Source organism: Suricata suricatta, chromosome 4, assembly GCF_006229205.1.
Source record: "Suricata suricatta isolate VVHF042 chromosome 4, meerkat_22Aug2017_6uvM2_HiC, whole genome shotgun sequence".
Taxonomy (NCBI): Eukaryota; Metazoa; Chordata; class Mammalia; order Carnivora; family Herpestidae; genus Suricata; species Suricata suricatta.
The window spans coordinates 28,899,954-28,912,805 of record NC_043703.1 but is presented as its reverse complement, the minus strand read 5'-3'; the positions used below and the strand labels follow the sequence as shown (position 1 = coordinate 28,912,805).

Below are 12,852 nucleotides of genomic sequence, written 5' to 3'. Positions count from 1 at the left end.
TTAGCTTGGCTTCAGTTTCCTTATCTGTAAAATAGAGTAGATGATTAGACTAGTGGTTTTACCCTAGCTGAATGTTATAATCATCTGGGGAGATTAGGAGAAAAATAAAATGGTTGGGGCCAGCCCCAATTAAATAAAAAATCTCAAAGATGCTTCCTGGGCATTGGTATTTTTAAAAACTCCTCAGATAGATCTAAGGGCCGCCAATTTGAGAATCATTTGCTTAAATCCAAGGGTCCTTTTTGTGCTGACATTCTGTGGTTGATGCAAATTATCTAATTCAGTCAAGTAAATGTAATGCTTTAACAACTGACTGCTTCTCCTTCAGTTAGCTTCAGACAGTGACACACAGCAATCAGATTTATGGTGTCTCATTTTGAGGAAAAAAAATCCAATTTTAGGCCATAGTATATAAAATTCCATATAAAATAAAATATGGAAATATTACTATTATTTAATTATGAGAAAATGAAATTTCCTTTTAGTTATAAAAATTTATTCAATAAGTTAGTTTATAGCTCTTTACTTAAAGCTATCATACAGAAAACTTTTTAAAATAAGTTCTCCTGATTATGATGTTTAGTAAATAACAATAATATCCATTTATCAAGTATTTATTATATTTTGAATGTTTTAATTTCCATTTTCAATTTAATTATAAAATGCTACTAACTGAAGATAGAAATGTCCCCACCCTCCTAGGAAAAGATATATTATTCTATAGCCATGATAATAGAGAACTACCTGGACTGGTTTAAACATATCAAATTAATCAATGACAATTTGCTTTAGTGAACTCATCTCTGAAAGCCAACAATCAGGGACAGCCTCATGCTTGAACGTCAGCCAATTGGCAGTGAACTTGTTTTCAATGCGCACAGGTCTAAGGCAGATGTCAACCCTTTTCTGTCTCCATAACCAGCACAACATAAAACAAACTGTTCCCTAAACCCTATGTAAGATCAGAAGTTGTGTTGATCAATGAAACTGTAGCTGGGCAGCGTAACTCTTAGTAAGCAAACAGTGTGCTTCGTGTTTTTGTTTGAGATAATGAGTGGTGATTTTATCATTGGCCTAAACTGCTTTTGAAAAATTTTATCTACTCTATTGTGAGTTCAATAGAAGCTTCAGTGGTGTATATGCCTGAAATGTACATTTTCAGAGTAGAGAGATGTTGTGAATATTTATTTGAAAATTTCAGCAGTAGGATCATGACAAGTGCATTCTCACTTTTCCTGTGTGTCCTTTTTCAAACCTGAGTGTTGCTATGAAGGATGATACTGGATGAACTGAAAGGGCTTTTCTATCCTATTACACTAAGGAATCTAGACTACAGATATAATGTCTGTAAATTATATATATATATTTTTCTTTAGTGTGAAATATGCAAACAGCCTTTGGAAAACCTCCAAGCAGGTGACAGTATTTGGATTTATAGACAGACAATACACTGTGAGCCTTGCTACTCTAAACTTATGGGTAAGTGCTAAGGTCTTTGAGAAATTATTGCTTTTACTAATATTAATGTAATATTATTGAAATGAAGGATTTCAATAAAGTAAAAAGTATTTTATTAATTCTGTTTAGTTAAGAATTTACCTGAAGATAGTTATGCTATGGTAGTATTTTATAGTATAAAATCAGTCAACATTTATTATTGTCTCCTGTTATCAGACCAGTCATAATACAGGCAAAGAGGATTTATTTTGGAAAATTCTCTATTTTTTCTGAACAAAAATAGATCTTTTCTGTTCAAATAATTGTAAGAGTTGAAGTCCACTTCTGTGAATGACCTTTTATATTTGCACTGAAATACACTTTTGTACCTAATTTGATTATTCCACTAATTGCTTTTTAATGTTATTTTTAAATGGGAAGTTTAGAGCTAGTTCTATATACGTCTATATCAAATATAGCATCTAAGTATTTCTTGTGAGTTTAAGACCAACTTTACTATAATTTGGGCTTTTAATTGGCATAAATGATATGAGAAGAAAACACTAAGGACTTGCATTTTTAATTCATTTTTCTTTAAACAGCATGAAAACTTTAAAAGTTGACTTAAAAGATATGCACAATGTACACTAAATTCACAAAATGAAATGCTACAAAACTTGATTAATTTTTAATAGCCAGTATCAGCATTTTATTTTTAATTCAGTGGTAAGTAGATAGAAAAATCAGGATGATATTGAATAAGCTGGTCAACTGTACAATGTGAGGGTGAGTTTTCTGATGCTCCTCATTGGTACAGCTAATGAAAGAGGAGCATGTGTGATTTTTACGGATCCAAAATATGGAATTTAATGACAAATGTGTGACATTAATGAGGTACTGGGAGCTACATCTGGAAAATGCTCTGAGAAATACTCAGAAACCCACGTTCCATCAGGCTGTAGTTCCAATTACAGGAACAAACCTAACTATATTCACACTTAGCCTTCTATTTTCTGCTTTCTCTAGCCAGTTCCCATATTCTATTTTCTTCCTAATTTAGGAGCCTTATCATGATCCAATATTCTATCAAGGGCCTTGATGTGCATGGTGGCAGCCCTAAAACTTTCAGTCTTTCAGAAGTCCACGAAATGACTTAGGAAACATGATTATCAAAAGATTCAAAAGTCTTTGTGTCTTCCTCCCTGACTATGTGCACCCCGTGGGACTTGCTATTTTATAGGACGCAGCAGTTGTCAAGACGCGACTGTCAGGAATAGCCTAAATATGAGCACCAGGCATTGGTACTTTGTGTTCATGGTATAAGATCAAAAGCCAGAGTGATGAATGCAGCAAAAATAAAAACTAAAACTGTTTAATCCACCACTAGCCCCTTGATGAGTGGCTATTTAAAAAATTTTTCATTACAGGCTTATTTTTGTGCTGAACTTGTGTTTCTAACTGTTATTTTCTTTAAATTTTTCAGCAAAATGGATTCAATAATTCTGGCACATGGAAATCAAGATAAAAGCATTTATTAGGAAGTTAAAAATTTACAAATATGTAACCTAGAAAAGCTTTCACACTGAAGACTGACTCTTGTAGACAACTAACAATTCTGCTATTGCATAAATAATCTAATTGCCTTCCATAAGGTCATATATGTAAAGGAAGCCATCTGATATCTGGCTGGATCTAGCCATGAAAAAATTCAAGTGGGTCCAGTTACCAAAGTCAAAGGAATGACGCTTTTCATGGCAGTGAACTCTGTCAACACTGTCTAGGTCCATCTCTGCTCCATGTGTGAACTGTGCATCATGGTGACCGTAATAGAAAAGTTTCCCTTTTTGTCATCTTTGTTTCCCTATGGATTTGAATTTACAAACATTATTGACATCCTGATGAACTGTCAAATAAGCAAGATATGTTTCTTTTACATGCAAAAGAAATATTGATAGAATTTTTTTTTACAAAGTTTGGCAGAAAGGGGTTTCATTTAAAGTTGTATGGACCTCAGAGAGTCACTTGACCTTTCCAGACAAAATGATCTCTAAGGTCCCTTTCTGCTCCTCAGATTATCTGATTCTAAAGCAAGTGTTGCTTGCTCTTTAAGAGTGTATTTAAATATGTGTCTGTTAAGCATAGTGAACTAAATAGGACATCTAAACAATTTAATGTTATCCTTCAGTTGACCACACAAACAGTGTTTATAGACTGTTTTAATAAGAAAAACATGGATTTGTGGGTAATGGGTAAAACCTTATGATGTGTAGTTTACATATTATACATTGTTAAATTTTCTTTGCATGCATTTCAAAATCTGGGTATATGAATAATCTCTGAGAAATAATGGTTATAGATTATGGAGACATGCTCTTTTGCATATCACATCTACTCATATTACATAACACTTTACAATTACAGACAGCTTATTTAAAAAAATAAAATGAACTACCAGTTACACAGGATCTTTTTGTGAACTGTCTATGAATATCTTTCACTGACGTTGATTTCGTCAATTACAGAGATCACAATTTATTATGGTCTATACCATGCTGGGTAACTTAATTCTTTAACTGTTTGAGCTATAGCTTTTAGTTTTAAAGAGCTTTTTCTTGAGGAATTGAAAATGCAATAATCATATGTGAAGAATGAGTATTAGTGTTAAACTTGAGAAACTGAACTTGTAAACTATTTTATATGTGCATAGCAACTGCTTCTCAAAGGAAGGCATATAGAACATTGAGGGGAGGGTGGAATTTTAAGGAAGCTTAAGGTAGTTGTGAAAAACTGACATCCACTAGGGAGATTAAATCATCATCATGTATTTTCCAAGTGTTGATAAATTTAAAGAATTATTTTTCCGTATAATGATTCCAAGCATCTGTTCCTCTTAAGGACTGGTCCACAAAGTGTTAAACACAAAATGCTTATCAAAATACAGCAATGTATAATTGTTGTCCTATGGAGAGGAAGCCAGAAAAAAACAATTAATAATAATTTGATATTCATTAATTCATGCTTGATGAGAAGCAGTGGTAATTGAGCCATATGTTTTATTGTTCTTTTATTACATGCTATCAAAGAGGATCAAAAGAAATAATTTTCTTAGGGTTGAAATTAGTGGCAGAAAAGGATGGATGGAATACTATTCCTGCCTTTTATATAAAGTGTATTAACATCTCAATGCCTTTGTAGCAATTAAAAATCATTTGAATATCATTTTAGAAGTATTCTAGTTTTTAATGCTTCATTTTAAAAGACGTAAAAGGAACGTATTTCTCACTTTTCTGTAGCTGTATAACGGATCCTTTCTTCTATAATAATGTATTCAATTAAACCAAAAGCTGTTATAAAACTGGAATAAATATCGAATGGAGAGATCAGGGCTTCCAATTCACTAAGACTACTTCATTATGTCTGGGTTTATTTGCACCATCAGAATACAGATTTCTAAGACATTTTGGAAGATCGCAATTTTTTTTTTTTGCAGCCAGTCAATTATGTTATTATTGGCATCCTTTCCGTGGACACAATTGCTTAACTCTCCGAATAGCAGGTCTTGAATTCTATTGATAACTAAGAAATACATCTAAAAAGAATTAACTGCTGCAGCATGACAATGTCCTTCTAAACAAGCAAAATGGAAGAAATACAATAATCTTAGAAATAGAATTTGTTAAGATAGTATTCTTTGTTTTAATAAGGTGAAGAAATAAAAATGTATTCAAGAAGTAATCTGATCACCCTAATTGTCTGATTGCAACCACTCCTCCACTTAGATATGAATGACAACATATGGTCCAGCTCTCACTGTCAATGCAGAGTCTGACTTGTTTACCACCATAGAAAATCGTGAGTGTTTGGAACGTTTTCCTACTCAGCTTGATTCAGAGCTCTACCAAAACAAGGGACTGTTTGGTCTACATTATGGCAAACTAACAATGATGATGTTGATTTTTATTTGTGTGTGTGTATACTACTGAATTTACTGTTATTTTGTGATAATGTAAATTAAGTTGCTTCCATCTATTCTTAAGTACTCAGCGTTTCCCAGGGGCACCCATAAATATCTCTGTTAACTTGGGCATGCCCTTTCCCTCATAGATCTATTCACTATTTAAAATGTGAGATTTAAGAAAGGGTGGCTGGCTGGCTCAGTGAGTGGATCATGAGATTCTTGATCTTGGGGTTGTGAGTTCAAGTCCCATGTTGGGGGTAGAGTTTACTTAATTAAAAAAAATTTTAATAAAAATAAAATGTGAGATTTAGAACATTTAGAACATGTAGCCACCAGCTCAAACATTGCACAAATCTGGGAATATATTCCTGCTGCTTATCCCATTATAGATGATCTCTTTTGTTAGATGCCTAGGGTTTGTTGAATGTTTTATATGTATTTATTTCTTTTTTTTTACCTTTTGACACTCTACACCCATTTCTCCTACCCCCACTCCTAACTCTTACCTATGGTAACCACCAATTTTTCTCTGTGTCTATGAGCTTGTTTCTTTTTTTTTTTTTCTGTTGTTAAGATTCCACACACAAGAGAGATCATACTGTACTTGTCGTTCTCGATCTGACATATTTAAGTTAGCATGGACCTTAAGGTCCATCATGCTGTTGCAAATCCCATTTTCATTTTCTTTGGATAACCACCAAGAAGTGGAATTACTGGATTATAGGATAGTTTTATTTTTTATTTTTTGAGGAACCTCCATACTATCTTCTATAGTGGCTACACCAATTTACATTCCCATCAGCAAGGGTTTCCTTTCCTCCACAGCCTCACTAACACTTGTTATTTCTTTTCTTTTTGATAATTGTCATTCTAACAGGTGTGAGGTGATATCTCATTGTGGTTATCTCACATATAGAAACACAAAAGAGTGTTTGTCTATTGATTCTATATCCTGTAACTTTACTGAATGTGTTTATTGGTTCTAACAGGTTTTATTTTGTTTTTAGTTCTAACAGTTTTTGATGGTTTCTATATATAATAAGTCATCTGCAAATAGTGACACTTTTACCTCTTCCTTTCCAGTTTGGATGCCTGTTATATCTTTTTCTTGCCTAATTGTTCTGGCTAGGACTTCCAGTACTATGTTGAATAAAATTAGTGAATGTGGACATCTTGTCTTTTTTCTAATCTTAGAGGAAAAGCTCTCAGCTTTTCACTGTTGAATATGCTGTTAGCTGTGCCCTTGTCATATATAGCATTTATTACATTCCCTCTATACCCACTTTGTTGGGTGTTTTTATCATAAATGGATGTTGAATGTGTCACATGCTTACCTGCATCTATTGAAATGATCATATAATTTTTATCTTTCATTTTGTTAAGAGGGTAAATCACATTGATTTGTGAATGTCAAACCATCCTCGTATCACTGGAATAAATCCCACTTGATCATGGTATGATCACGTATGATCCTTTTAATCTGTTGTTGGATTCAGTTTGCTAATATTTTGTTGAGAACTTTTGCACCTATGTTCAGCAGGGATATTGGCATATAATTTGTGGCATTTTTGTCTGGTTTGGTATCAGGATAATGCTGGCCTTAGAAGTGAGTTTAGTCATAGAATAGCACACTGTACTCTCAGTAGGCAAATTAGAGATCAATTAATTTTGCAATGAGTAAACATTTAAGAGACTTTCTAAAGTCTTTCATTGATGCTACAAGATTCAACTTTATATTAGTAAATTAATATGATAGTTTTAGAAATACTTTAGATTAAGCATTCTAAATCATTCCTTTATCATGAGGTATCACTTATGAGATAAGAGATACCATGAATTTTTCTCCCCACTAACAACGTTTCAAATGCAGTCTGAATAATGGTGATTTATAGCATGATTTATTATGTGCATGTCATCACCTTGAAATAATTTATGAGACCATGTGTGTGCAGTGCAACATCTATCATACATTTGTATTACTATAAATGTGAGCAGCACTTTGCAAAAAAAAAAGTGAGTTTGGAAGAATTCTCTCTTTTTTTCTTCCTTTTGGAAAACTTTGAGAGGGATTGATATTAATTCTGCAATGACTGTTTAGTAGAATTCACTAGTGAAGTCATCTGGTCCTGGGCTTTTGTTTGTTAGAAGGTTTTTGATTACAAATTTAATTTTCTTACTAGTAATCAGTCTGTTCAGATTTTTTATTTCCTGATGATTCTGTCTTGTTAGGTTGAATGTTTTTAGGAATTTATTCGTTTCTTAAAAATTGTTCAAGTTTTTGGTATATTATTGTTGATAGTGGTCTCTTATGATTCTTGATATTCCTGTGGCATCAGTGAAACAATCTCTCTCATTTCTGATTTTATTTGAGTCCTCCTTCTTTTTTAGTGAGTCTAACTAAAGCCTTATCTATTTTATCTTTTCAAAGAATCATCTCTTAATCTTTTGATTTTTTTGTATTTTATTTTTTAATCCCATTTCATTTATTTATATGCTCTAATCTTTGTTATTTCCTTTCTTCTACTAACTTTGGGCTTTGTTCTTTTTTTCTAATTCCTTAAGGTGTAAAGTTAGTTTGTTTATTTGAGATTTTTCTTGTTTTTTGAGGTAGGCATTTATTACTATGAACCTCCCTTTTAGAGTTGTTTTTGCTGCATCCCACAAATTTTGGTATGCTATATTTTCATTTTTGTTTTTCTCAAAGTACTTTTAAATTTCCTTTGATTTCTATTTGACTCATTGATTATTCAGTAGCATGTTGTTTAATCTCCATATACTTGTGAATTTTCCAGTTTTCTTTATGTAATTTAATTTTTAGTTTCATATCATTGTGCTTGGAAAAGACGGTTGATTTTACTTTTATCCTCTCAAATTCATTAAGATTTGTTTTGTGGCCTAATATATAATCTATACTGGAAAATGTTTCATGTACAATTACAAAGAATGTGTATTCTATTACTTTTGAATGAAATGTTTTGTGTCTATCTGTTAAGTCTTTCTGGTCTAACACGCCATTTAAGGCTGATGTTTCCTTATCGATTTTCTGTCTGAATGATCTATCCTTTGATGTAACTGGGGTATTAAAGTCCCCTGCTGTTATTGAATTGCTGTCTATTTCTCACTTTAGGTCTGTTAATATTTGCTAGATATATTTTGGTGTTCCTATGCTGGTTGCATGAATATTTACCTATATCTTCTTGTACTTCAGAGTTGCATGCTGGATTTATCACAATACAAATGTTTGGCACCATCTGAATCTTATTTACTAGATCCTTGTCTGTCATTTGAGAAGTATGGCTCCTGAGAGATATTAGTGAAATGTTCAGATACATGAGCCAGGTAAAGGTTTCAGTGTTCCCCTAGAAGAGAAGAAACTAACGGTCATGATTGCCTTATGAAGGATATGAGAAGGATGTTTTAACATCATTGCCGCTGTACATTCTTCTCCTAATGACACTGAATTGCTGGATTGTTCTAGGTGCTGTATAAAAAAATTCATAGTTTATAATCTCCCAATATCCATTCATTCATTCTATTATTCAATAACTTAAAATTTTTCATTTTGATCCTATGTTCCAGATCTTAGTGATGACCAAAACAGCCAAGGTTTCTGCCATCATGGAACAGTTTGAAAGTAATTTCTGAAGGTAATAAGACCCATGAAGGAAGTAAAACACAGTAACTAGGTCTCAGTGTTGGCCATCATCAGACCATTTTCTCTTTTTAAAGATAATAAGATGGTAGCTCAAAGATCCCAGGAAGCAGAGATCAGCCAAATAGATCAACATCTATTGCTCATCCAAAACAATGTTCAAATATTACTCAGATAGCTTTCAAGTTTCCACAAGGAGTAGATTATACCAAACGGCTTCTAAATCCTGGGCCTCAAGATGAAGTTTCTCTCTTGGATAAAGGAACCAACAGGCATGTCTGGTAATTGGGCCAACGGTGGTGATGGGAGAGGGAGGTCTGAACCAGCCCTCAGTGGAGCGGAAACCATGGGCTGGGTATGACAGTTCCTCACTTCATTTGAGGCACTAAGGATTAAGTCCCTTTCTGTTTTCCAAATGGAAACGTGAAGCAGCCAGCATCGTTTCTGATCCGGAAGAGACGTCTCATAGGAATTTTATAAACATTACATGTTCTCTTCCCTTGTTGTGATATGAATAATGTATCGGGTGGAAAGAAACATTCAGATCTTCGTATAACTTTCTTGGCAGTCACAATTTGTTAATTTTACCTCTTTTCCCAAAGAAAAGGAATTCTTGAGCTTCAAGGACCTTTCAGGCTCATGAAGGAATGAACTATTAAATCTGCAGAAACATGGATACTTCTTAAATGCATTTGGTAAATGAATAAATCCAGTCTGACAAAGCCTGCATACTGTGTGATTCCACTTCTGTGACATTCTGGAAAAGACAAAACCATACAAACAGTCAGCAGATCAGTGATTGCTAAGGGTAGGGAAAACTGGGTCTGGGAAAACGTAGAGTTGAATAAATGAAGCTCAAGGATTTTTTTAGGGCAAACTGTTCTTTTTTTTTCTTCAATTTTTTAATGTTTATTTATTGTTTGAGAGAGAGAGACAGAGTGTAAGATGAGGAGGGGAAGAGAGAGGGAGACATAGAATCCAAAGCAGGCTCCAGGCTCTGAGCTGTCAGCACAGAGCCCGGCGTGGGGCTTGATCTCATGAACTATGAGATCATGACCTGAGCTGAAGTCAGATGCTTAACCAACTGAGCCACCCAGGTGTTCTCTATGATACTGTAATGGTGAACAAATGGCACTATGTATTTGTCAAACCCATAGAACTTACAGTTTAAAGAATATATGCAGCTTTAAAATCTCAGTTAGGTGGGCAGGGGATCTCAGGACAGAATGCAGAATGTGCCAAAAAAAATTTTAACTGCATTTCAAATATATGACACCATGTCACTGATGCTGACCTAAGTAACTTTAGAGATGAGTGGCCTCTGTAAGACTAATGACAAAAGTAACTGTACGTGAACACTATATTCTCGCTGATAACGTTTTCTATGGGGTCCAGGTTAACAATTCTGAAACCACTATAAATATATTCTGTATTGAATAATTAAGTGCAAAGTAGATAGTGGGGTCAGATTTCCCACAGTTGGAGTAAGAGGTTACAGATAAGGGGATGGAGCTAGAATGATCTGTGTGATAATGGCTATGTTGGTATGGATTCAGATTTAGCTTAACATAGGTACAGGTGGTTACATATAGAAACATTTCTAGGTATGCACATATACATGGATTGTTACACACACATATTTTCTTGCTTTGTCAGCTGCGAGGGCCTAGAAGCCATGAAACTCCAATAGCTGATAGCTAGATCTTGATTTCTAATGTCATTCTCCAAAAAAGAGGACTAAGCTTTCTTGGAAAAATGGCTGTTTTTAGGACTGGAGTAGGATGTACAAAAGATGAATCTGTAGCATTTTATAGTGCTATAAAATAAGGAAGTGTTCAAATGCACACATGTACACACACACTCAAAATAATGTGGATATGTTAAAGGGACAATAGGAGTCAACAGAAGGAGTTCGCAATGAAAGCAATTGAAGACACAAAAATATGGAAAAATATTCCATGCTTATGAATTAGAAGAATAAAAATTGTTAAAATGTCAATACTACCCAAAGCAATCTACATAGTCAATGCAGTATCTATCAAAATAACACCAGCATTCTTCACAGAGCTAGAATAAACAATCCTAAAATTTTTATGGAACCAGAAAAGATCCTGAATAGCCAAAGTAATCTTGGAAAAGAAAACCAAAGCTGGAGGTATCACAATCCTGGACTTCAAGATGTATTACAAAGTTGTAATCATCAAGACAGTATGGTACTGGCAAATGAAGAGACACTCAGATCAATGGAACAGAACAGGGAACCCACCAGATATGAACCCAGAAACATATGACCAACTAATCTTTGACAAAGCAGGAAAGAATATTTGGAATAAAGACACTCTCTTCAGCAAGTGGTGTTGGGAAAACTGGATAGTGACATGCAGAAAAATGAATCTGGACCATTTTCTTATACCATACACAAAAATGTACTCAAAAAGGATGAGAGATCTAAATGTAAGGCAGGAAGCCATCAAAGTCCTCTAGAAGAAAGCAGGCAAAAACCTCTTTTGACTTTGGCGGCAGCAGCTTCTTACTCAACACATCTCTGGAGGCAAGAGAAACAAAGGCAAAAATGAATTATTGGGACCTCATCAAAATAAAAAGCTTCTGCATAGCAAAGGAAACAATCAACAAAACTAAAAAGCAACCAACAGAATGGGAAAAGACATTTGCAAAAAACATCAGATAGAGCGTTAATATCCAAAATCTACAAAGAACTTATCAAACTCAACACCCAAAGAACAAATAATCCAGTGAAGAAATGGGCAAAAGATATGAATAGACACTTCTCCAAAGAAGACTTCTCCAAATATGGCCAACTGACACATGAAAAAATGCTCAACATCACTCATCATCAGGGAAATACAAATCAAAACCACCATGAGATACCACCTCACAGCTGTCAGAATGGCTAAAATGAACAACTCAGGCAGCAACAGATGTCGGTGAAGATGCAGAAAAAGAGGAGCTCTTTTGCACTGCTGGTGAGAATGCAAACCGGCGCAGCCACTCTGGAAAACAGTATGGAGGCTCCTCAAAAAAATTAAAAATAGAGCTCTCCTATGACCAAGCAATGCACTACCACGTATTTACCCAAGGGATACAGGAGTGCTGTTTTGAAGGGGCACATGCACCCCAATGTTTACAGCAGCACTATCAACAATAGCCAAAGTATGGAAAGAGCCCAAATGTCCATCAATGGATAAATGGATAAAGAAAATGTGGCATATATATATATACAATAGAGTATTACTCAGCAAGCAAAAAGAATGAAACCTTGCCATTTGCAGCTACATGAATGGAACTAGAGGGTATTATGCTAAGCGAAATTAGTCAGAGAAAGACAAGTATCATAAGACCACACATATGAGAACTTTAAGATACAAAATAGATAAACATAAAAGAAGGTAAGCAAAAATAATATAAAAATAGGGAGGGGGACAAAACATAAGAGACTCTTAAATATAGAGAATAAACAGAGTTGCTAGAGGGGTTGTAGGGGAGGTGGGCTAAATAGGTAAGTGGCTTAAGGAATCTACTCCTGAAATCATTGTTGCACCATGTGCTAACTAACTTGGATGTAAATTATAAAAAAATAAATAAACTATAGAAAGAAATAAAAAGAAATAAAGAGCCAACACTCCTTAAAACTGTCAGTGATCAAATACAATTAAAGTCTGAGAAACTGTCACAGCTGAAAAGAGACCTGACAACTAAGTGTATCGTGGAACATGGATGAGATTCTGGGGGGAAAAAAGGAATTTAGGTTAAAACTGAAGAATTCAGAAGAAAATATAGGCTTTAG

The 12,852-nt window shown here is 34.2% G+C and overlaps 1 protein-coding gene across 1 annotated transcript in view; it reads left to right on the top strand.

Annotated features, from left to right (window-relative positions):
- Positions 1-5,172, top strand: part of SCEL (sciellin) — a 99,130-nt gene extending 93,958 nt beyond the window's left edge. The window contains exons 28-29 of the mRNA XM_029938425.1: positions 1,377-1,479; positions 2,921-5,172. Coding sequence (XP_029794285.1) covers positions 1,377-1,479; positions 2,921-2,937 — 120 coding nt within the window. The 3' untranslated portion in view covers positions 2,938-5,172. The remainder of the gene's footprint in view (positions 1-1,376; positions 1,480-2,920) is intronic.
- Positions 5,173-12,852: the final 7,680 nt, after the last annotated feature.